This window comes from Acanthopagrus latus, chromosome 4 (assembly GCF_904848185.1).
Source record: "Acanthopagrus latus isolate v.2019 chromosome 4, fAcaLat1.1, whole genome shotgun sequence".
Lineage (NCBI taxonomy): Eukaryota > Metazoa > Chordata > Actinopteri > Spariformes > Sparidae > Acanthopagrus > Acanthopagrus latus.
Genome location: NC_051042.1, coordinates 32,902,170 through 32,927,767, shown reverse-complemented (window position 1 = coordinate 32,927,767; position 25,598 = coordinate 32,902,170). Strand labels below are relative to the sequence as shown.

General features: G+C 44.6%; 2 protein-coding genes across 2 annotated transcripts in view; one reads left to right on the top strand and one right to left on the bottom strand.

Annotated features, from left to right (window-relative positions):
- adamtsl5 (ADAMTS like 5) overlaps positions 1-24,051 on the top strand; it is a 30,545-nt gene extending 6,494 nt beyond the window's left edge. Inside the window, exons 2-13 of the mRNA XM_037094546.1 lie at positions 4,062-4,137; positions 8,526-8,695; positions 8,946-9,006; positions 9,591-9,696; positions 9,972-10,099; positions 13,232-13,355; positions 16,866-16,952; positions 17,479-17,642; positions 18,602-18,815; positions 20,318-20,446; positions 21,192-21,263; positions 21,347-24,051. Coding sequence (XP_036950441.1) covers positions 4,062-4,137; positions 8,526-8,695; positions 8,946-9,006; positions 9,591-9,696; positions 9,972-10,099; positions 13,232-13,355; positions 16,866-16,952; positions 17,479-17,642; positions 18,602-18,815; positions 20,318-20,446; positions 21,192-21,263; positions 21,347-21,681 — 1,666 coding nt within the window. The 3' untranslated portion in view covers positions 21,682-24,051. The remainder of the gene's footprint in view (positions 1-4,061; positions 4,138-8,525; positions 8,696-8,945; positions 9,007-9,590; positions 9,697-9,971; positions 10,100-13,231; positions 13,356-16,865; positions 16,953-17,478; positions 17,643-18,601; positions 18,816-20,317; positions 20,447-21,191; positions 21,264-21,346) is intronic.
- Positions 22,543-25,598, bottom strand: part of serinc4 (serine incorporator 4) — a 20,009-nt gene continuing 16,953 nt past the window's right edge. The window contains exons 10-11 of the mRNA XM_037094547.1: positions 25,477-25,598; positions 22,543-25,390 (exon numbers count right to left, since the gene is read on the bottom strand). The exon at positions 25,477-25,598 is cut by the window's right edge and continues 32 nt beyond it. Coding sequence (XP_036950442.1) covers positions 25,183-25,390; positions 25,477-25,598 — 330 coding nt within the window. The 3' untranslated portion in view covers positions 22,543-25,182. The remainder of the gene's footprint in view (positions 25,391-25,476) is intronic.

Here is a 25,598-nt window from a genome sequence, read left to right as displayed (position 1 = left end):
GTTTATTTGTGCAGGGTGGGACTGAGAGAGCTACCTGTCTGTCAGGGTGTGTTCAAGCAAAGGTTTGCGAGTTCAGTCGTTAGAGAGGAATTATCAGCGCGGGGCGGGGAGCGTTCAGCCTCTCTGAGCTCTGCTGGATGGACGTTTGTTTCCCAGATGACTCTTTTCATGTGGGCAGAAGGCACTTTGTTCACGTGTCAGGTGGGATTTTGGTGGTGATCTCCATCTTGGACTCTCATCAAGAGGGTTTCTCAAGCATGAGAAAGTGTTTATCACAGCTGCGACTAGAAGATTAGCGTCAAGGTTTCCCAAAGTCCAAGATGTCGTCCTGAAATGTCTTGTTGTGTCCACAATTCAAAGAATTGACAGAAGATATTCACATTTAAGAAGCTGAATCAACTATCACAATACTTGGAGATTAATTTAACTCTTAGTAACTTATAGATTTATCACTACAGCTCCAGTGTTTCTCCACGACATCCTAAAAATCACCCTATTAAAAGTAACTAAATCCAATTTTCAGTCCATGAAAATATAAAGATATAGTAAATAAAGAAAGCTGATGTCTCCAGAAATCTTGTTTTCTCAATCCAAAATCCACAGAGTCAGTTTACTTTGATAGACAACTAAGAAAACCAGAAGTTGTTCACATTTGAGAAGCTAATACAAATGGATTTTTAGCAACGATTAATCGATACAAAATTAATTGTGTAATATTTGATTATTGATAAATACGTTTGAGTAATTCTCTAGGTCAAAATTCTCTGATTCCAGCTTCTTAAATATGAATATTTTCTGGTTTCTTTCCTCCTCTGTGACAGAAAACTGAATTTAATTGGGTTTAAGGACAAAACAAGACTTTTGAGGACGACGAGGATCTTCGGCTTTCGGAAAGGCGGATCGACGTATTTTGGACCAACTTTTACTTTAATCAAGAAAACAATCAACATGTTATAAAATAATCTTCACAATTAGCGCGATGAACGATTACTTTTTTATCTGGGTGTTAAAGTTTCGCTTAATTTTAACCAAAATCTGTAAACTCTTTTACAAGATACTCGGCTGAAACTAACATGCAACAGTTGATCGTTTCACCTCGACAGGAAGTGAAACACGACATATAAACCTCCCGATGTTTCTGCTGAGATGAAAGTTCGTCTGATCGTCTCATCACGTGTTTGATGATAAGAGCAGCTCGGCGTTGTGTTTCCTGTCGGGCGGGTCGGCGTGTTCTCTCTCCCCCCTCGGTCACAAGAGCGACTAATGTCAGTCAAAATAAACAACTAGTCTCGTATTGATTAAAGCCATTTCCCTCTCCCTGCCCCGGAGCTATTCACTGATGTGCTGCTATAGTCTTAATGAGAGCAGGAGGAGGCGGACTGACCCCTGCTCACCTCTGTAAGGGCCCCTGTAGGGAGGGGGGGGCCCGGCAGTCAGCGACCGGAGCTGCTGTCTTTTCATGTTCAGAACCTGAAGCCAGACGTCGAGAAGTGAAACTGAGAGAAACGACTTCGTCTCTGTAGGTTACGTAAGTTAGACTGCACAGAATGTCAGTTTCTACAGTAATATGTAAAACTTCAGTCGAGGTTTAATGAAACTTTGAGTTTCTGTCAGCAGATTGTGACAGAATGTGACGTTTTGTTGTTGTGGTTGTTTAAACGTTATTTATGGTGCTGCTGGATCGCTTCACGAGGCGGATCGGTACCACCTCGTTAATAAAAGTGGGTTCTATTCTCGCTACAACAGTTTGACCACAGTGACAATGTGAAGCAGTATTTCATCAGGTAAAATCATGATCATTGTGGAAATTATTACATCAATCTTTTTCTAATGAATCTTGACTTTTGGCTCTGAAGCTACAGGAAGTGTTTGAATCGCACATGTTGGAAAGAATCCTACACAGCCAAATAATATAATAATATAATATAATAACTAATAATATCAGTGTAGCCTCGTCTTTCTAATCTTACACTGCTGATGTCAGACTCAGATGTGAATGTTATAAACATGGGTTGGAATCAGTGAACCACAAATCCATCTTGAACTAATAATAAAAGGAAACTCGTCATCAAGAATGACGAAAAATCAACTCGTCGCTGTTTTAAAGCATCTGTGTGTCCGTGTTGTCTCACTGTGTGCACATCTCAGTTACAAGCTACTAACTTGATATTGGTGAATGAACTTTATAACCAGCTGTGAGTGATTCTGTGTCGTCTCGTGACGTGTCGCATTGAAACCGTAGAAATAAATCATGTGTGAAGTGTATCGGGACGATGTGACGGGGCTGTACCCGACTCAGGATTTAGTCAGCAGAAACAGGTTTGGCTGGTCGAGTCTTTGTCTTTTTGTCTTTTCAGTTCAGTTCCTTAATCAGTATGTTTCACCTGCAGCCTCAGAATCGTGTTTTCATGCCTTTCTTTGTCATCTGTGATGTAAAAACAGGTGAAATGTGCGTCCTGCTCAGAGTTCAGCTGCAGGGAAGACAAGTACATGTTTAGATTTGGAAAAACAACTTTACTTTTGTAATTTCAGTTATGCATGTTTGAACTTTTGTGCATGTCACTTTACCACCGTACAGAGTTAAAATACTGTAGATCACCGTCTCCTGCTGACTGATTAGTTGTATTCGGGTATCAACAATTAAAATAGCCAGAAAATCTGCCACTGATTTGAAGTTGAGCAGGTCAAACCTGCGAACACAATGGTCCTTCTGTCACGAAGCTGAGATGCTAGAAATAAAATAAAGTCTGAGTGAAAATGAGACGTCCTGCTCCATCAGTCGTGGTTCAGGAGCCCGTTGCCTCTTTCGGTCAACGCGACCTTCCTCGTTCCACTGATATAAATTCCCCCATGTAAGGCCAGGACGGGAGCTGGAGGGAAGGGCTGCTCAGCCAAGTGTGAGGGAGATGTGTATCGTTTAATTGGACAGGGCAACTACTGACCTGGGAACGAGCCAACTCCAAAAGCTCTGGACCGGCTCTGTGTTTACGGTCCAGGGAGAGATAAAAAACAGCCTGAGAGAGAGAGAGAGAGAGAGAGATGACAGACGGACTGGAAGCTGACGGAGTGAGACGTGGGAGAGAAGGTCAGGCCGGAGGAAACGGAGAAGATTGAGTTGTTCCTACCGCGATCTGTGGTACAGGTTGTTCCTCGCAGTGTATTAATGAAAATGACACCTCCCTCCCGCCACACAACACACTCGTAAAAGACGACACACCGTCAGTAAAGCGGTGCCAGGAAGCAGTCAAAGAGAGGGGGCTTTCCAAGAATCACCGCCACTTCTCAGAAACAAGCGCTCGACCTTTTGATGAGTCAGAGGCAGAAAAAAGACGGAGAATCCACGTCTTCCCGCTGCCTCGAGGTAAAGGTAGGAGGTGAGAGCGAACACAAAGGAGGTCTTACCTGGCAACATTCAGCCGATGTTGAGGTTTCAGGTCATACATGAGGATTGTTAAATGTAGCCCACAGAGCTCCGGATGTGAACTTTACTGTGAAGGCAACAGTTGACCTTTGAATTTTTCTTTGCAAGTGCAAATCTACGTCACGGAGAGCCGGTGTAACCAGATGTTTGCACTAACTGAGCTCTTATTCAGATTATCGGTGACCTGAGAGGACTTGATGTGGACTCGGCAGGTGGTTCTGGTTTCTCAGCGTCTTCTCGTGCAGCAGAGGTCCGCGGAGTGGCCGAGCGAGATGAGGCGTTCAGTCAGGCGGCTGTGTGGGAGTTAATAAGACGCTGCTGTGGGTGGAGGAGCTGGGCAGGGGGAATTAATGATACTTGCTGGATGGGGGGGCATTCCTGACCTTGGCTCCTGCCCACAGGGGGTCGCAGTTGTGTGGCAGCTTATTTGTGGATATTATCAGTGACCTAAAGACCTCGGCTGTTTGAAGTGTCAGTCGCGTCTTTTTCTTTCGGTTTCCCCTCGGTGCTTTCTCTGTCTTCTCGAACACCTCCGCTGTATCCACTTTGTGGTCGTGCGTTCCCGTGTTTAATCCACGTGAAGCGGCGAGGGTGTTTGTCACCGACTGACTGACATGCTTGTTTCTCTCCCTGTCTCCAGGAAGCTGACTCTGTGCCAGGCCCTGACCTTTGTCCTGCTGCTGGTCGCTCCCGTCTGCATGTCGTCCCCACAGAGTGTAAGTCCGACTGCCGCGCATCAACACGAGTCACCGAGTGGCCGCTGCAGAAATGTCTCTGCCGGGTGTCGACGCTTCTCACTGTGTTGACCCTGGACTGATTGTCAGAGTTCAGATGCACATTAGGTCATTTCTGCCACTAGAGGGCTCTCAGTGAAAACAAGTAGCGGGGGATCATGGGAGTTGTTGTCTTCATTGTTAAACAACCAACATTGTGTCATGTAGATGTTCACAGGGTCTTTTATTTTGAAAAGGGACCGGATGCACTTGACCCTGTGTGACTTCCTGTCTGGATGGATCAGTCTGCATCAGCTGACAGTCTTATTATCGGGGCCGATATTCAGCATTTTGTCTGATTATCGTCACCATGCATGAGCGTCAGCAATGTAAATTACAGCTTGATTATTGAACAGATGTTGTTGAAAGTATAAATACACATTTTGATGCTGAGATTTTTATTTGTGCTGCAGGTTTATTGGTTCTAGATATCAGTGCCCTGAGAACAGTGAACCAGTCGATCCATTTTAACGCTGTAAGAAACTTACGTAAGCAACATACTGAATGACATTTATTTGAGACTGTTTTAGGTATATTTGAATTATTATAACTGTCTGAAATGTTCTGATGCAGATTGTTAGGGCGTTGAGTCTGTCGGCAACCACAGTGTCAACCTTTGTGTCGCGTTCTGTAAATATACGGAGCTAATTGCTGGATGACAGAGTTTCAACAAGCTGAATTTACACACCAGTGTCTGTAGTTTGGACCGGGCTGAGCCTCCCCCCGGCGTCTTCCTGCCTTTCTGTCTTCTTTTTCTAACATTTGACAGAGTTAATTGTTGTGATTGAGCCAGTTTGTTCGGAGGGAAACCCTGCTCTCGGGCTCCAAGGAGGAAAATTCAGCTCATTTCGATAATAAACCAATCACGGCCCGTCAGATGTGAGCGGGTCAGCCGGTCGCTGAGGTTCTGGGAGCGTTCTGATTGGATTGTTTTTGCAGCGTGTTATTCCGTCCTGAAAAATGTTCCTGTAAGGTCTTTCCACGCTCTGATTGCTGCTGCACCACCTTTTTTCTCTGCTGCGGCGGCGTCCATCTTTCATCGCTGTTTGTCTTGTCGTCAGGCCGACGGCCCCCCAGGCCCGGCTGGAATAACCCGACAGAGACACATGTAGCCGCTCCGTCACATCAAACACAGGAATGCAGCGACGGCTCAACACACTCCCGATCAGTTGCTCAAGTTTAGTTGTCAGGAACAAAAAAAAAAAAAAAACCAGTAAACCAGAATCCCGCTGGTGACATTTAAACAGAAGTAATGACACTGTGGGGGGAGAAAAAAAAGAGTCGTGCCACTTTTAAAGAGTTGTTTTAGATTACTGAAACATTTTCTGCATTGAGTCATCGACCGCAGCTGCACTGGCAACGTCTCTGTTGTCGACAAAACAACACGAACAGAACAAATGGTTGGATGGATTTCTACATTTGAGAGTGATGTGAGTAGAAAGGCTGTCAGGTTCACACGTCTTCTTCTTGCTCTCACAGGATCATTTTTGCTCTAATTGATGCGTTTTGGTCAGCTTGTCTTGTAGTTGCGTGGTCAGATTCACCTCATGGCTGCTGTCAAAATACTGGATTATTACCTGAGCTGTATTTGACATGTTGAGGCTGCTGCGATATGAGACGTCCAGGTGACTTTTATTTTTATATACCTGCAGGTAGATTTGGTTTGCAGTGGAAGAAGACAAAGCAGCTGTCTACAACACATACACTAGATAAATAAATGTTTTTTTTAAAATTTCTGTGTGATTAAGTTTTAAATGATTTCATATTTATGATCAAATTTTTACTTAAGTAATCAAACGATCGGATCTGATAAAACAAGGTAGTTAAATCTGATCTAAAGGAAGATTTTCAAACCACGACACCAAAGAAAAATATCAAATTGATTCCATAAAAGCCTGATGGAATGAGCTCCTCATGCTTTTTGTCAATTAAAGGAGTTTGGACAGTTTCCTGTAACGAAACAATCACTGAACTCCTCTGCAGACCAGATTCTGCTCGGTCCATCTGCAGCTCCGTGTTTGTTACTTCTCATTCGTGTTATTTGAAGAATGGCGAAAAAAAAAAAACTGTAACACTGTCTGTTTTTCGTTGTTGAGGATGCGGCCATCTTGTTTGAGTTTCACTGGAATTTTTACAAAGAAATAACGATAACAGATCAGCTGATCGTCCACACGTGTGGACGATCAGCTGATCTGTTATCGTTATTTCTTTGGTTATTATCAGAGGTTGTTTCCATCTTTTACTTGATGTATTTGAGGAGTTTTTTTTCTGCTCATGTGAAGGAAGGAGGGATGAGGAGGGGGCGCGCGTGGGTGTAAAGGTCAAAGGTCACTTTCATTAATCTAGAATGCCGGCCGACCTCATCTCCAACTGTTATCAACGCTAATTTGGCCGCTGGTAACACTAATGAGGGCGACCTCAGGTGACCCTGCCATGGAAAATGATGCAGAGTCATAGCACAGGTCGCTCTCAGCTGAGTGTGTGTGTGTGTGTGTGTGTGTGTGTGTGTGTGTGTGTGTGTGTGTGTGTGTGTGTGTGTGTGTGTGTGTGTCGGCCTCAGCTGTTTTTTTTGTTTGTTTGTTTTTTTTTCTCGCTGTACAGAAACATAAATGCTCTTCTGTTTGTTGAGTCGTTCAAGGAGTCGGGAAGTTTAGTTATTAAGTGAAATAACTAGATGGTTAAACAAGTGGAGCTGATCGTTAAACTCTTCTTTTAGTTTCTGGAAACACTGTCTGACACACAAGTACTGTAAATAGTGTCTTAAAATAAAAAGTCAAGAAAACGTTTTGCTTTGGTTCCTTGTTTTCCACCAGCTCATGTAAATGAATATTTCTGGCTGCACTCTTTGGATGAACTGATGAGGTTTTGGTGGCAAAATGTCATAAAATGTCTTGAGCATAACTCAAGAAAATGATGAAATTATGACATTATATCTATTTTATATTTCATATCATTTATATATTTATTAATTTTTCTACTTCTCACTTTTCAAATGTGAGGATTTGCAAATAGAAACTCTGATTTCAGAGACAAAACATGTTAATGGATATATAATAACTGAGAGATTAGTGAAGAAATCATTTGTTTGAGCAGAATTAATGACATGACAGAAACACTCCTGATTAGATCTGATTACACACCGGAGAATCCCGCTGCATAAATTATCATATTAATGAGGAAAGTGGTGGAAAACGAGCAGAAAAGAGCTTTAAGTTGTTTTTTTCTTCTTCACGTCCGTCATGATATTGATTCTCGTCTTGCACAGCAGATACTCCACATGACTTTGACTTCCCGGCAGACGTGTCGTGTGTGTGTGTGTGTGTGTGTGTGTAAAGAGTTAAATGTGTGTGTGAGCCAGCTCCTGTATGAGACACCGGTGGGAACGCCGCCAGTTTCAGTCCTCCTCCGGGGTGAAAACTCTGGAATGTGTTAGAGGAGCGCCATTGAGATTTTTCTAATCACTTTTATTGTTTGGCTCTGACGATCCCGATCCACCAGGCTCACAAGGTTTTTTTTTCTTTTAATACCAACAACTCTTAGACTAGAGTTATCTGCCTGCTGGGTTCCTGCCTATAAATAATGTGGACCTGTCAGGCGTCACAGTGAACTACCTCCAACACTCTTTTTACAAATGATATCCCATCAACACTGGTGTCTCTGGTTTCCTCGTGTACACAAACACACACATGCAGGGAATGTGAGCTGATGACAGTTGCCTGTTTCCACCTGACAGCTTTGAACACGCAGAGCGACGCTGCAGAGCGACGCTGCAGAGCGACGCTGCAGGCCGACGCTGCAGAGCGACGCTGCAGAGCGACGCTGCAGAGCGACGCTGCAGGCCGACGCTGCAGAGCGACGCTGCAGAGCGATCAGGCAGCAGATAGTCGTGGTGTCCCTGCAGTTTTTAGCGTTCTCTGTCTCTCGAGCCTCCTTGATCGGACCACGGCCATCTTTGAATCTGCCCTTTAATTTGCTCTCACCTGCACACCTGTAAAGTTTCATGACTGCACCTTGTCTGGCTTTTTATAGCGATGGTTATAATTTCCGCCAGCAGACGAGGTGAAAACAATACCAGCAGCACTAGAGGAGACGAGAGTGATGGAAGACATGTAACAGGACCATAAAATGGTGGTTGATTGGCCTGTTTTCTTACTTCCTACCTCTCGATCCACAGACATTATCATGTATGGGTTTGGTGATGTTTGCTGAACATAGTTAATGGGCAAAAATATGAAAAATTTGTGAAAAGAATGAAGAATAAACTGCATTTTCTCTTTGCTCAGTCGCTACAGGGATTCTCACTGCGTCTCTCTCTGTCATTTGTGTTTCAGTCCTGGGTTTCTGCGTGGGGTCCCTCCGCTGAGTCCTCAGCGGGGCGTCCGGCGCGTGTTCGGCGGCAGCTGCACTTCCGGAACGAGTGGGCGCCGTGGAGCGGCTGGTCCGTCTGCTCACGTAGCTGTGGGGGCGGAGCCTCAGTGAGGACGCGCACCTGCATCACCAGGTAGAGACCAGCTGTGACCTGCAGGGTGACACGGCTCAGATGGAAGAAGGATAAACTCACTTTTAACAATGTGTTTGCATGAAATATGATTAAACATTTACATGTATTAATTTTGACAACAGTGACATCCAAATGAACAGTGTTTCTAAAATTAAACCTTCACCTGTTTTTGAATAATCTCGATTGATGCTGATGAGCTAAATAAACCTGCTGTGTTCGATAAACTCAGTGAATCTCTTCTGTGTCGCAGGAACCCTGTGGGTGGACCGTGTGCAGGAGATCCCAGACAGTACAAGATCTGCAACACCAAGGTCACTTCAGCCTAACGACTTTCACGCTGCATGCAAACACTTTAGAACAATGGATAACGTGCGCTCTTGAAGCTGGCCGTGTAGGTGTGTTCAGGGCAGGTGTAGCAGCCGAGAGCTTTCAGGGGCGTGAGCTGGAATTTCACTGACACATTAACTCGTGTCGTCAGTCGACCGCTCCGCTCTGAACTCTGGGATTTAACATCCCACAGTCGCAGTCGGGTATCAGACCTGCTTTTGTGTTGGGAACGTGCTGTGAGGTCAGACGTGTCGGGCCGTGTGTGTGTGTGTGTGTGTGTGTGTGTCTGTCACAGCCCATATTGATTAAAGGAAAAACACACAGAAATGTTGCAGCGTGTTTAAGCGTGTTTGATGTATGTGCAGTTTGTATTGAGCTCTCGAGTGAATGGACACAAATCCTCAGCCTGAGTGTGACACACGATGACTCGACACAAGGTTATTATTTCATTTTCAGGGTTAAGATTAGAATGATGACAGGGTAATGGCTCAGGTGAGAGTCTGGGTGAGGCAGGAAGTTGTTATAGTTGAGTTTAAGGTGAACTTTTAGCTTTATGTTCTGTGTGCAGGAGTGTCCCGCCAGCTCCGAGGACTTCAGAGAGATGCAGTGTGCTGCATTCAATGACCGACCGCTGGTGGCTGGACAGTCCTTCAGATGGACCACCTTCCACGGAGGTCAGTGAGATAATACAGCAGATGATATACACTCTTATCTTTAAAGGAACAGTTCACACAAACATTAAAATTCAGACATTCAGACACAAACTTTTGTTGCTCTCCTTTTTAATCTGCACGTTTAGAAGTTTTCTCTCCTCACCTGCGAGGTTTGTACCTCCACTCCCTCTCTGCTCTCTCCTGGTTCCCTCTCTTCACCTCCTCCATGTTTCTGTTCCTCCACCTCCCTCTGCCTTTTATTCCCATAATCATATCTAATGATCTCCCCTGCACAGGCTCGAACCCCTGTGAACTGAGCTGCCTGGCTCTGGGTCACAACTTCTACTACAACTTTGGCCGAGTGCTCGACGGCACAGCCTGCGACAAGGAGCCCGGAGCGGTGTGTGTCAACGGACGCTGCCTGGTGAGTGGCATCAACACTGTGTGTGTGTGTGTGTGTTGGTGTGTGTTGGTGTTTCCTCGGCATACTGTATTCACGCATTTGATGCCCATTTAAAGCTGCAGTTATTGATTTTTTTGGCCACTAGAGGGCGACAGAACTCCACAACACAGAGTCCTGACATATTACCAGATGTTGTGTAAACATGATGATAATCTTCCTGTTTGCTCGTCTGCCTGACACAGTCCTGTTTTAGTCGAATTAATGAATATAAGTCAGATATTTACTCTCCTTTTATCTCTTCATGATCTCATGTGAAGGGACAGGGCCTTCATGGTGCATTCAGGTGCACCTTGTACTCAGAAATGTATTTTGCGAAAGGCCACAGAGGTTTAATTTTTTCATAATCAAACACTGAAGTCATATCCAACATGTGTACATTTTGGCAGTACATAAAAAGAATATGATTTGGTGTCTGTGTCTTTCAAAATGCTCTTCTGCTAATTTCCAAAACACTGCGTTAAACATGCCAGTTTCCTCTAGAATTACCGAAAATCTTGAATTAAACTTTCATGAGCTTCTTACAAAATATAAAATGAAGCCTGTGCTCGATGTTTCCTCCCAAAAAGCATCTTAGAGCTCTAGTTCCCTCCTCTTACCAATGTTTGCTTGTATCTTTGACTTTTTAATCAGTGGCCCAGATATATTTACAATGTAGTTGTTCATCTGTTCAATCAGAGCAGAAAGTGTTTCATGTCCGTCTACAATAAGACTCAAATCTGCTCCCACTGTCAGTCACCGAACGTCGTCTTAGAGAAAACGAGCAGGACTTTTTTCTTCCAGAACCAGGACGCCTGAAATAACTCCTGTGACTCTGACTGAGCTGGAGTCTCTCTGCCTCTGCTCTCTTCATTCCCACCCTGTTGTGGTGTAAGTGATGTTGACCACTCTGACTGGAGCTCTCTGGAGAAGTGAACTCCATGCTGCGCGTTAGGGCCAGAGTGCACTCATCAGTGTGGACTGCGGCCTTCAGTTAGCATTACAGCTGTGCTCAGCACACAGTCCAGAGTCCTGCTCCCACATCCAGCCTGTCCCCTGCTCACCCCGCTCACCCTCACACAGATGGAGATGGCTGGAAGTGGACTTGTATCCCACGAGTCCTGCAGCACATGCAGCTTAATAACATACACACATAATACTCAGCAGACACATCTGCTACACGAGGGGACAATTAGAGGCAAGGTTATTTTTACACCACTGACAGGAGGATTAACATGTGTCTGGGTTTACATATGTCGACATATAATGTGTGTGTGTGTGTGTGTGTGTGTGTGTGTGTGTGTGTGTGTGTGTGTGTGTGTGTGTACATGCTAACGTTCAGCGTGTGGTGTAAATAAGTGGATTTATGGACCTCTGACTCGACCGGCCGAGGTCAGAACAGCACAGAGCCTGAAACAGGAAGCAGATGCAGCCTGCAGCTGGTGTGTGTGTGTGTATGTGTGTGTGTGTGTGTGTGTGTGTGTGTGTGTGTGTGTGTGTGTGTGTGTGTGTGTGTGTGTGTGTGTGTGTGTGTGTGTGTGTGTGTGTGTGTGTGTGGATGCATTCTGTGGTGTTTTTTTGTTTGCTGCTGTTGACTGTTGATCTGACAGTTTGTTAAATTAGAACAATTATCTCATTATCTAATTACATTTTCTGATAATCCATAAAACTGTGGACGTCCATCAGAAGTAATCAGAACCAAATGGATCTCTTCAAAATATTTGTTTTGTTTTCCAGCCAACAGTCCAAAGTGTCAGGATGGTTTTTATTCAGTTTGCAAGCTGCGGCCCACATCACATGTTTCCTTCGTACTGCAGTGTGGGACGTACTACTCCTTTATAACACTGCCCTGTGCGCTTTGAGCCTCTTGCATATACATAATTGTCACCGGCTCAAATAATACATACATACATGTTTAAATAATAAAAGGAAAAGTATACGATGAGGAAGGAATCGATCTGTAGCTGATGTAACGTACCCTCCGCTGAGCAGAGGATTGTGGGACAGAAAAAGACGGAAAAGGTTTCCAAGTTTTTGTAGATAATTATGTTTGTAAGCTATTTTGTAGTTTGCTGGCTGTTAGTTCATCAATTAAAACAACTCTGTGGTTGTGACAGCTGAACATGAACTTCATGTTGGCTCTAGAGGAAAAGCCAAGGGATCGTCAGAGTCGTTAGGATTCCTCTTCTGGAGAACGAATCAGATTTAATGAGAATCCATCCGAACGTTGATGAGTTTTAATGACACCTTGTGTAATATCAAAATTTGTTTCCATGTCTGAGACCAAGGGAAGAAATTAACACAACATCGGATGCACAATATACACCTCAATATCTTTAAAACTCAAATAAAAAACACCTCATAAGTGTATAATATCTATGATAATATAAAGACTCATATCACACTATCGATATCATGTCTCCAGTGTAGATCAGCTGATCAGCTGATCATCTAACCCTGAATGTTACAGGTACCAGGATGACTTCACTCTCATGCTTCAGTGTTTGCTGGTGGTTTGTGGGGCCCTCGTGCACTCTGCCACTCTGTCACCGAGGCCTCATTTCCTGTTGTGCACACAGATGCTCGGAGTGTTTTTGTGTTTTTAAGGGGCTCGGGGGGCTGATTATAGGTCCCCTAGATTGCCGCTCTCTTGCCTGGGAACCTCCCCCTTGATTGGTTTGCTCTGCAGAGCGGGGAGATGAAAACCCGGAGAAGAAAGCGGGTCGCTTCTCCACACACCGTAAACCATCCAGCTCATCCTCCGTGCTCTTTGCTTTGGCATTTTAACGTTTACAGAGACGACTCTCCGACCAATCCTCCTCTCCTGAGGCCCAGAGTCGCTCCTTTTTTCCTCCCAAAGTAAATGTTTGTGTGACGGGGAAAATGACAGGGAGGAGCAAATAAGAGAAGGAGAGAGAGCGAGTCGAGCTGAGTTACGGTTCGAAGGTTCAAGGTGGCCGTGCAGCAAGAGACAAAAACAAAAAGAAAGCTCAGAAGTTGCCCGGGCTCTCCACAGAAAATGTGTGAAGCTGGAGTGCTGCGAGTCAACACGTCCGACCAGATCAAACTGTAGTTTTTTTTTAAAAATATTTGTCTGTGTCTTCTTGTGACAAACAGAAACCCGGCTGTGACTCCATCTTGGGTTCAAAGCAGCAGGAGGACGCCTGCATGGTGTGTGGAGGACAAAACACCACCTGTCTGCACCACAAGAGTGTGTACCAGAGCAACGATCTGGAGGCAGGTAGGATACACACACACAAACACACACACACAAACACACACACACACACACACACACATCATATTATCTGCACGAGGAATCAATTGCAGCAGCTCCGGACGAGCACGATCCCGGGATAATTCCGGGCCCTCTCCGTGTTTTTTTCCCCTCCCAAGTGTTATTAGTCAATCAAGTTTAGTCAAGAGGTTATTGTTCTCTGACAAAGTGAACATTAACCATGGTAACAGCTTTGCCAAACAAAACCTGCTGGCTGGCTGCCGTCCAGGAAGAAATTCAGTGAACAACAGGTCCTCCAAAATTACAGTCGTTAAGATTTCAAGGAGGAGGAGGAGGAGGAGGAGGAGGAGGAGGAGGAGGAGGAAGCACACAGAGCACTTCAGACTCCAAGTCAAGACCCCAAATGACTCTCTGGCTCAAAGCCACCAAAACTTTTTTTTATTTTTTTTTTACCTGCGCCGGTATCTGTAGCTCAGAGGCTGACATACGATCTGACTGTTCACATTAAACATGCAGCAGGAAGCTCAGATTCTACAGGTTTTATTTGGTTTGTCCGTATAAAAAAGGAATTTGACGGCAGGATAACAAAAACACAGAATCACCAAGCTGCCTCTGAGCACACGCGGAGCTCAGCCTGCGCTCAAATGCTCTGTGAATCAAAACAGGCTAAAAAAAAAATACAGCAAACATCCAGAGAACAACACATGAACATGCAAATATCTGAAATGAGACACTTCAGTCAGCGACGACCATTAAAACAAATGGTTCTAGTTGTATAATAATGTTCAGTTATCTTCATCTTCACTCAATCAGGGAAAAAAATGACAGACAGTCAATCTTGCGAGGCGTCAAACTACATTATTACTGTACTGGACCGAACACACAGATGTTGAACCAGTCGGTGGAAGCTTCAGTCGTGGTTCCTCAGGATGTTGGCATTGATTCTATAGCATCAGTTCTACCACAACAGGAGAGTTTAGTTCATTTACAGAAAAACAAAAGAAGACTGAAGAACTTCTAGCGGTTCGTTTCCACATCTGGCACGTCAGCTTATAACTCTGTAGATTTGCTAAAAAAGGAGAATGAAAGCGATGCAGTGGATTTAACTCCTAACCCTTTTCTCCGAGACGGATACGGACAGAAACAATGCTGCTTGGCTTAAAGGCACGTTGCCTAAATTGTCAGAGTTCCTTTTTGACTCAGTGTTGCCACAGCTTCAACTGAGAAGTGCAGCTGTAGACATTTCTGTAAAATCCTGCCAGTTTACCTAGATCGTTATTGTAGGATCTCTGTTTGTAATGCTTCTCTCCTCCAAGACTCTAATCACCAGATGTGATGAAGCGCGTGATGGACCGGGATGGAACAATGTCATCAGTGATTTAAAGAGGAAGGAGAATTGAATTTAGGTGGATCATCTCTGGACAAAAAGGTCTTTTAGATCCTGTTTTCTCTTCACTGAGAACTGAATCGAATGTTGAGATTCAGCATGGACACGCGAGCAGAAAGTATCGTGCGACTTGGCTCGGGACTCAGTGGCTTCCTCACACTGAGCAGAGCGTCCGATCAAGCAAGAAGCAATTAGGCTGATAATGGCGGCTTTGTTTTGGCGACTCGACGGCCTTGGGAGGTTTTTCTCTCCTCCTGCAGCTGCGTTTCCCGACAGAGGGAGGACTGATGGAGGGCGGCCGCGAAGAGTCGCTGCTCGCAAGGTCAGACGCCGACGGCCTTGAGCTCATCGCGGCCTGTCTTTGACTTTGACACTTCCTCAGTCACATCTTCATACGGCTAATGGAGCTGATGAGGCCGGTGCATAGTTTCTCTCTGAGACGGGTAAACAGGGGCAACCAGAGTGAGACGCTCTTCAGCGGCTGTAATAAATGGAGTTCATCCTGCGGCTACTTTTTATCCGGGAGCAGCGGGGGAACTATTGAGCTGTCCCGGCCTCTTTTTGTTTTGGCTCAGAAGTGAAATATCTTCCCCGTAATGAATGTCTCTGACTTCAGCTCATTCATAAATTGTCTCCGTGCTTGTAAACTCATCCTGTCAACCATTAATCACAGTCAGTCATTACTGGCATCGTGGATCCTGATTGTTTGATAACGGCAGATAATCTTTGCAGCTGCGTCGTGATACGAGACGCGACCTGCCAGGGCTGTCAAACTCTTTTCAAAAGAACATCATTATCTGATTACTAATCCAGATTATTTGCGAGTTACTGATTGCCTATCAGTTACTGATTGCTGAAAAATGGCAGAAGAGATGATTTAGCGTGCTATCGAAAGATTAACCTTGAATATGAAGTCATAGTACAAACTGAAGCAGCAGGGCTGTAAAAGAGACGTGCAGCTGTTGTTGGAGTGAATCCACGACTCTACAAAGATCATTCACTGATGCATGTGAGTCTTCTAATCAATGTATTATTCAGTAAATATCTGAACATCTTGATAAGATAGAGAGCTGACCTATTTAGGCGTAAATAGGTCAGCTATGAATCTCTCAGATTCACGTTCAGAACGATGCTCGCAGGTCACAATGAGCGTCTTTCGTCTTCTCTCTGTTTGTGTCAAGATCCGTCACATCAGGACGCTGAAACACGTTTTTATGCAAAAAGCAACAGAGTCTGTCGCCACGGCTGCTTTCTCTGCTGTGATGTTGAAGCACACAGTAACAAACTGCAGAGTCTGTAATCACAGTACATACAAAACATGTGGACACCGGCCGTCGATTAGGAGAAAGGAAGGAAGGAATAACGTTGTGGTGAGCGTCATTATAGAGGTGTCGCGCATGAGAACTCAGCAGGAAACACAAGAGAGCATGATGAAGGAAATACAAATCTTAAAATATCACTTTTATAGTCGCGCTCCTTTTATTTATTCTTACGAGAGACTTTAATAAAAAGGTCAATATTGATCTAAGACACAACCTGCTACCACAGGCTGTTGTTCGGTTTTGTAATGTTGCTGTGTCTGTTTTATTTGGTGAGTGAAGGATCCGTTTAGTTGTCAGACTGAACACTTTCAGACTGTCACACCTCTGTAGGGTTTATTCTTTCAGGCAGACGTTGTCTCGCCTCTTTTGCGGCTCCGTTGCGGATCAGAGGCAGAATTTCGGGGGAGATTCGACCTTGAAAAGACAGTGTGATTGGAGCTGTTGTCTAAAGAGGATGCATTCAGGCGCAGTACTCAGTGTCGTCAGCATCAGTTACCATGAACCGCCATCTTCACCCTGAAACACCCCAGAGTTAAAGCTGAAGTCTTTACTTGCCCCTGCAGGTTGGATTGTGCTCGTCAGGGATCGTGTGTTACTAACTTTTAATGCTCTCCTTCGTTAAGTTTCAGATATCTTTAAAAGTTTAAAAGCCATCTGAGGCTTTCCTCTTCTTGGTGGGATTTAACCTCGTCGTAAAGCTGTTGCCGATTGTAAAACACTGCTTTTAATCACGTAAAGTAGTTTTAAAAAAAAAAGAAGAAGAAGAAGAAACCAGGCCTCTAACTGAGTGTCTCTGTTTGCCAGGCGGACCTTTTGGATACAACGAAGTGGCCATGATACCAGCAGGAGCCACTCACATCAGAGTCACTGATAACAGCAGGAATTATCTCGGTAAGATTCAGACACACACTCAGTTTTCCTCAGAAGACTCACTTTACACTCACGTGTAAATCAGGCCCTTTAAATCAAATCCTGGACTTCTCTATTACTTCGTCTCCCCAGAGACAAGAGTCCCGGCTGGTCTCTGGACCTGCTGGGACTTTTTTTTTTTTTTCCAGGGAACATATTAAGCAAGGACATCTATTCTCATCCTTGTTTATGTGACCAAAATAAAGCCGGCCCCCGAAATGGCACACACTGTGGTCTTGAAAGGGACGCTCGTAAAGGCTTTATCTGACCGCTGGGGCAGGCAGGTGAAGGTACTTGTTTCCAGTTCATGTCATGGAAATTCCCTGTCCAGGCTCTGAGGAGAGGCAGCTGCCGTATAAAGCCAGCTGGCATATTTCTGTTCCTGACGGCCTGTCTTTACCTCAACATGACCCGATTAAACAGAGGGGGACTTTTGAAATGTTCGACTCGCTTATCGACACTGATTAATGCCAAACTCTTCCCTCCTTCATCATCCTCCCTCATCAAGCCCTCCAGAACGGTCGCTCCCAGTTTGTGATCAATGGTAACTGGAAGATCAGCATCCCAGGAGAGTACACCGTAGCTGGGACGAAGCTGGTGTACCGGCGCTCGGCAGACACCTGGGAGAGCTTTGAGGTACCTGGACCCACCCGGGAAGACCTCCATCTGATGGTGAGTTCAGGAGCTGGATATGTCCTGATGTTTGACGCTTCTTATAAAATGTTGCTTTTGTTGTAAAACCGTCAGAAGGTTTCATCTCAAACCGCACAGGCCTCCTTTATTGGGACCAGTCTGGTTCGCCTGCCTCACCACTAACAAACCAGTATGACACCACTGAGCCGAAACCAGAATACCTACATTGCGCAACGTACTGTTCAAGTGAAGTAATACAGCTTATCGTTAAGTATTTCACAAGGCGAATGAAACATCAGGTTTGAATAAACGGCTGATTGTTTCCATTCAGGCTCTGTGCAGGTATTTCTCAAACAGACCTGACTCGGCTACCAAACAGCTGGTAACTATCGCTCCAACCTGAGATCCTGTGAGAACAGCCTGCCGTCGTTCTGCGACTGGTGTTCAGGTTCATCGCCTTCGATTAGTCCTGGTGCTCCTGTAGCCCCGAAGCTCTGCTCAGACCAAAGAGCTGCAAGTCGAGTTGAAACTGGCAACTTCTCGCGATGTGCCGGTCTGAAAACCTGCCAGTTGTGACCAGTGTGTCGAGACAAGGTGCTGTGCAGAACTGGTTCCAAAAAGGAGTCTGATTTTACGTAAGCTTATGAGAAAATGACCCTAATTCTCACTTGATTTATTACCTCAGAGAACAGTTTCCTATGGAGTTAATGGTCTCAATCGGTAGTTTTAAGCCTTCTTTGACACGTCATTAGGTTTATTTTGTAAATTCTGGTCCCATGTAGAGTAAAAGAGATGATAAAGCTGGCTACGCTTCAGGGTGAAGCTACCTTGTTGTTAACATGAGGCTGTAACGACCTCAGCAGATATGATCACCCGATCCATACTGGACACTAGATCTGTTCTACACATGTAGGACTGGTTGGTGTCAGGTTCACTTTCTCAAGATTTAAAACGTTTCCCAGCTGGTCTTAATGTTTCCCTGCTGTCCTCGTGTGCAGGTGCTGGCGACAGACAGAAACCCAGGAATCGAGTACGAGTACTGGTTACCACCAGACCAGTACGCCCTCTACCACAGCAGGAGGAGTCCACTGCGTCAAGCTCACCACACTGCAAACTACCTCCCCTGGGATCGACCCGCCACGACAGCCAGAACCACCACCACCACCACCACCACCACCCGGGCCCCTCCTGTCACCACCCGACCACACTGGTGTAAGTTTTTCTCCAGCTTCATTCAGTCACCCTGAAGTATGTTCATTTGTCTGAGTAAGAATAGTTTCCCCCAAAATCTGAGTTAATAACGTATCTTTTTATTTTGTTGTCCGTCAGTTTTTCTTGTTGTTTCATTTGTTCTGTGTTGTACAGACGCCCACATTATCAGCTCCGCCAGGTTTGGAGGACATTTATTATTACAACAGCATCATTATTAATTGGACTGATGGCCACATTTACCAAAATAAGACCAACACGTTAATCCATCAGCTGTCAGCTCGTGTAGCAAATCTCTCATATCTGTTTTGGTTTTGGATGAATTCTCAGCATGACTTTTGTTTCTGGTTCTCCTACAATCTTTATAATGTAGTTTCAGTGTAGATGATTAAAGGATTAAAAGATGACTGAACTTTAACAGCAGGAGTCCTAGAAGACAAAATTAGCAGATGAGTGTTTTACCGCCTGTGCATATTTTTATTAATTGGAGGAACAGGAAGGATTTAGTCAGGATCGTGTTTCAAATACACTGATCTTGATCATGCTGATTTCTCTGCACACCCTCACAGGTGTTTTCCGTTCCGTTCTAATAAGACTGATTCAGAAAGTTGTCCGAAGTTAACAGGTGCAACAAAGAAATCTAAGCCGCTAATCTATGTCCACGAAGTCGTCCTCCAATCAGGCACGATACGGACAGTGTAAACACCCGTGTGGTGGACAGTGAGTTAAAACAATCCATCCTCGGGTCACATTTGATTCCGCAGAGTTTATCTGCGTGCTGACCTGGTTGCTGAGGAATGCAGCTGGTTTATCTCTCATGATAAGGCTGCAGTGCACATGTGCTGAACCTCCTCTTAAATACTCTCATTCACATGGAAATCTGCAACACAGCCGGAGGACTTGCTCCTTCTGTCGGACTCCATCCAGCGCTGTAATAAATCCAAGTAGGCTGGAGTCTGGAAGCATTTTCCAGCCGATGGATTCGTGCCAAAACAGAACCTGATGCTTGTTTGTAGCTGCCAAAAAATAGCGTGTCGATTATTTGGGTAACAAGGTGCAGTCTCGACTCGCTGAGTTTTCGAACATGATTTAGAATGTTGTGCGGGATGTAATTGGAACTGCGTGAATATTTGCCTCATAATGTCATTTTTCATGTGAAGTAGGACTGTTTAAACACCTCTGGCACTTTGGAAGAGTCCTGCTGCTTCATTGCTTTCAGACCCAAATATCCAAACAGAGAATTTGGAGTTTTCTCTGATCTGTTGTGCAACACAGAGAGCTGAGTGTCCCTTCATGTTCGACAGTGTTTCAAAGTGCAGTTTTGACAGGAGTGTGTTGGTCTGAGTTAACTCTCTGGTGCTGATCTCAAAGCACGGCCATTAACTCGATCCAGGACTCTTGTAGCTGCAGATCTTCCGACTGAAATGAACACCAGTAAACAGTCCAGACTCTTATTTAAAATGTACTCATTGGTGACAACTGTGTGTGTGATGTGTGTTTCCCAGTTTTGAGGCCCGTGAAGCCGCCTCGCCAGCCGCACCACAGCCGCCACCAGCGCCCTCGCCAGCCGATCCTGCCTCGCCTGGAGCGGGAGGAGAACCACAGGAACCTCCTGCCTCAGCCCTCACCTGGAAGTATGTTCACCGCTTTCTCACCTTGGCTCGCACCGTAGCCCCGTCATGCTAACCAGGACCCACTAGAACACTCAACGGATGCTCCTTTATTTCAAACTCAGATGGTGCTCAAAAAGATTTATTCACCATTTTACAGATGCTTATTTAACAATGTAAGCTTCTGGGGAAAAGTCATGGTGAGCCTCAGCTGTCGTGTCTCAGTTCAGGGTCTGCATCCTCTGAAGGACCCGGCCTTTGCGGTCTTCGAAGACGAGTCCTTCACAGACCTTGTTAACCGTGTCCATTGTTGGTAAATGGGACGGTCTAGCCTTTGGAGCATTTCCTGGTTGTGTCGATTTCTGCCGTCGCCATTTTCTCTCTTTCTTTCTTCTTTTTCGGGCGCGCAAAGAATCTTGGGATATGTGAGACCACGAAGGATCGTAGCGGTGCATCCTCCAGAAACAGGGAGAAGAAGGAGCATCTGGAGGAGCCTTCAGATTGGGACAGCCTTCACGCGGCGTGCTGACGTAATTGGCCTTCAAATATGGCCTCTGAAGGATGCAGATGCTGAATTGAGACGTTGAGTGATGTTGTAATTACACAGTTTGGCCACTGGGGGCTTGAAACTGAACACAATGACAGTGTTTTATCCAGCTCTCTCTTCATACATCCATGTTCAGATGCCTCTAACCAGGCTGTCAAGACTGTATGATATGAAGCTGATTATATCATAATGATGTTTGTTTTTGCTTGTTTTGTTGTGCAGGGCATTGTGGGAAATGTCAGCGAGTTAAAGGACGAAGGGAGCGTCAGAGACAATACTGCCAGAAGGACTTTGGTGAGTCTGAACTTTATGCTGTTTTAAAAGGGTGTGACAGAATTTTAACTTAACAGTTCATTGATTTATCTGTTTGCTGTCAGTTTTCCGGGCTCGAGTCCTCGGGAAGCTGTACCGAGGCGAGGAGACGCGTTATGACGTCCAGATCATCCACACCTACAGGAACAGCTTCCGCCTGGAGCACCGGGAGTTCCTGTGGGCCCCGAATCTGTGCGACTGCCCCCACCTGGAGGACGGGAAACAGTATATAATGATGGTGCGTCGTCACATTAACTACGAGCACACGCTGAACCGCATCCTGCTGGAGGAGGACAGCTACGTGGTGCCGTACAGACCCAGAGAGGACGAACTGCTGCGACCGCTGGAGACACTGTGCAGAAACAGAGGACCCAAACGGCCGGCAGAGCTGAGGGGCTGAGACAAACTGTAAGTGTGTCCGAGAATAAAGCCTCATTCAGGACATGATCAGACTCCACGTGAGGGTCTCATGAACTCCAGAGCAGCGTCACCGGAGAAAAATGATCATCGACGGACAGTTTCGGCCTCATCTGAAACCACATCAAGACGCCAAAAAGACTCCATGTTTATTTAAAAGCCTGACCAGCTTACTGAACCATACAGAGCACTTTAGGTGGGACGCTTGCCCACCTTTAAACACATACCAAAGAGAAGAACACTGACTGAAATGGCCTTTTTTTTTCTTTTTGTAATTGCTGTTTTTCCACAGCTATCAGTTAATTTTTTTCTACCGTGATATTTTCGTTTGTGTGTATAAACGTAAAGAAAAATCCACCTCAGCACAGCCGCGTCAGTCTCAGCACCATCCTGACTTCGTCTCCTGCTCGTTCCTGAGGATACGTTGGGCCAAATCATTTGATGTTACGTCTCATCTGGATTTGATACGGCTGGAAAATGTTTCAGCAACCTAAAAATATCAACAGTGTCCAGAGGGTAAAGAAGACTTCAGCCAGAAATCAGAAATAGTCTTTCTTTTACATTCTTTTTCTGCTGTGAGCTGCTTAAATTTAGAGCTGGGAACTGAAAAACTTAACAGCATATCTTTACAACAATCTCGACCCGGTTAGTAAAGATAATCCACAGAGCTCGTTGTGAGTAGTTTCAGGTGGGAACTACTTCCTTTCTAACAAACTACATCCACCCTACTGTAGGCGATGGAGCCCAAACAGCGAGTGGCCACCCAGAATGTGGTCCAAGGCTGAGTGGCGCCACCGGACTTACCAGATTGGACCGTTGGGATAATCCCTGTCACTTATTCCCCTCTTCCTTCCGCAAAACTCCAAGCTAGCAGCCTCAACGCTGGAAATATCAAGACCCCACGTGCAAAGTAAGTTTCCCCCGACAGGTATTTTGCAGTGGTACCATCGCTGCATCCTGGACTCAGCACCACCCGAGACAAGTGTGATTACTTTAAAGACATGCAAACAAGCCAGAGCTTGTATGTCTGGACCAGAGTGGGAATTGGCGGAGCGAGACTCATCGCTGTGGAGGGAGACAGATCTCGCTACGCAAGACAAATCCAGGTCTAAATATTGGATTCATGATTGCAGCTCAGCCGCGGAGGACGCCATTAATGTTTACATCGTTCTACGGTTTCACGAGCACAAGCCGATGTATTTTTTTGGTGCTCTGAGCTCCACGAGTCCGAGGCGAGCATCTCTACAGCTGATATCTCCAAATTTCATCAACTCACACCAAAGCTATTTAGATATATAAATCACAATACAGGTAAGAGGAAAAATATGTAGTTTTAATTTAGGGTGAACTGTCCCTTTATCATTTTCTGTAGCTCATTGTGCACGTTACAACTCACAGTTGAAAAGGTGGATTTTTCTTTTAGTTTTCACTCAAGATATAATATCAACATAATGCTTCACAATGTATTTATGTATAAAAGAATAAGTTTAAACTATAACACATAACTCGTGTGTCACCCGTCACGTCTGTGTCGCTCCTCTGTGGTATTAATTGTTTTTATAGTGTTTTTAAATCAGGTCTGCTTTGTGAAAGAGATTATGAAATATACAGTATTTTTTGTGTGTGTGTGGCACTGATTATCTACAAATATAAGTAATAAGTATAATTTGACTATATTGTTTGAGAGAAACGTTGCAGTCTGTTAAATGACGTCTGTGCCTTTTGTGTTCTGCGTATGAAATTATAACATCTCATCTACACGTGCCAAAAAATACTTATTATTTTGTCCAAAGTGTGTCCCACTCTTTAAAAAAAGTAAACGTATTGTAGATATTCGCGAAAACATTGCAACTGAATTTTGAATTAAAGCTGATAACACATTTTTTTTTTTTTCAACTGGTTTCTTTTTGGAATGAAAGTTTCACAAACCAGACGTGAGAACAGAAGCATTCGTAAGAAAAACAATGTATTTACAAAAAAAAAAAAGAAAAGCGTCACGTCTACAACAAAGGAAACATTAAACTGCAGATAATAATAACTCTAGACATTTATTTTCTAAACCGAGCCAGATTGCCGCTCATTAACTGTGAGGAAGTCATCGCAGACACTCGGCTCAGGTCCGTCAGCAGAGGGAAGGGGAGACGTGGAAACTGGTCCCGGGTTTCTGAAGGACTTTAAAGTTTTTTTCAGATTGCAACACATTCCTGCAGACACGACTAACTTCATCTGAAGGCATGAGACAGAAAGCTTCGATCTCTTCTGCACGTGGATCTAGTTCTTCTTCTTTTTTTTCTTTTTTTTGAGCACTCTTGGTTTCGATTTTTAAAAACAGAGTAACACATGCAAAAAAAAACAAAATGTAAACAAAGAATCAATCGAGACATTTTAAAATTAAATCAGAAGTGAATGATGTAAAGCAACGTAACGCCGACTTGTTCTTCTGTAAAGTCAAATGCAAAGTGTTTTTTTGTTTTTTGCCCCAGTTTAAGTATCGAACTATGACATCTTACATTCCTGTTTAGCTGCCTCTCAGTTGCTCTGCACACCGTCTGTCAACAATCGTTTAAAAACAACCAAAAGATCCGAGGAGAATCTGTTATTGAGGGTTTTTTTTTTTTTTTTATATGAACACATGAACAAATCTTTCTTTGGCTTTGGGCCTGAGTTAAGAACCAAAACTGAAGCTGCCTCAATGTCACGTTTAAAGAACAAGATTGTACTGAAGTAATCCAAAAGTAACGGAAATTAATCTACTTTAAAATTGTGAGACTTGGATTACGTTACCGGCTACATTTATTTAATAGGTGATTAGCAAACGTATCGTCATACATTTTTAAGTAATCTTCCCAAGAGTGATACGTGGAGGGATTCAATCATTTTTTGTTGAAAGTTAAAGTTCATTTAGTTTAGTTTTAGTTTCAAGTTTGACACCACTGCCACAAACGATCATATTAAATATTCAGTTATTTTCTTTGATTCTGTTCAGTTCTTGTAAGCTGCTGAAATCTTGAGCCCACAGTTTTTTAGTTTTGAGAAAGATTTGTTCATGATCAGGACTATCGGACACACTGGGATTTGTGCCTCTGCAGCAATATGACAGCAAATATCTATTTATCCTCTGTTATAATATCAAAAATCTAAATACACTCAAAAATTTAAAATTATACTAAAATTAAAGATAGAAATTCATAAATGTATCCACCGTTACAGCGTTACTGTAGTTCCCACATTATAGGGAGTGAGAGTTCACCCCCTCTGATCCCTTTGGCAATTCATACTGTGAATGTGTTTCCAAACCACAGTCAAGTCCTCGTTAGTGGTTCGTTAGAGTCCAGCCTGTGACATCAGGTCTTTCTGAGCACTGAGCCCTCTGATTGGTCCATCTCACAGCACCGTGAGTCTTTGACATCTGACCCTGCGGGGAGGCTCGGAGTCCCGTGGCCTCTCGTCCGCCTCCCTCCTGCCCGACCCGTCACGGAGAGTGTCAGACGCTGACGGTGACGTGACGGGACGACGCCGAGCGGCGTTTGATGCGTGCGCGGCGAGGTCTGGATTCAGACTGACAGCTGCACAGAGGGCCCAGCAGCAGCCAGAGGTAGAGGATCACACAGGCCCAGCAGGACGACATCTTCACCCAGAAGGTAGACCAGCTGCCGTGGGTGAAGGTGGTCTCCAGCACTGCAGATTCATAGCTGCAGGAGGGGAACACGGTTAAACTCCAGGCTACTTCAGAGAGACAGAAAACAAGTCAAGTGCTGAAAACCTGTTGTTAACGAACCTGAACCAGTTGGTGAGGGTCATCATGACGTACAGCGAGGCCAGGAAGAAGACGAAATGGAAGAAGAAGTAGCTGTAAGCGACTCTCTGCGTCTCGTTGTGAATGACCTTCTGACAGCCTTT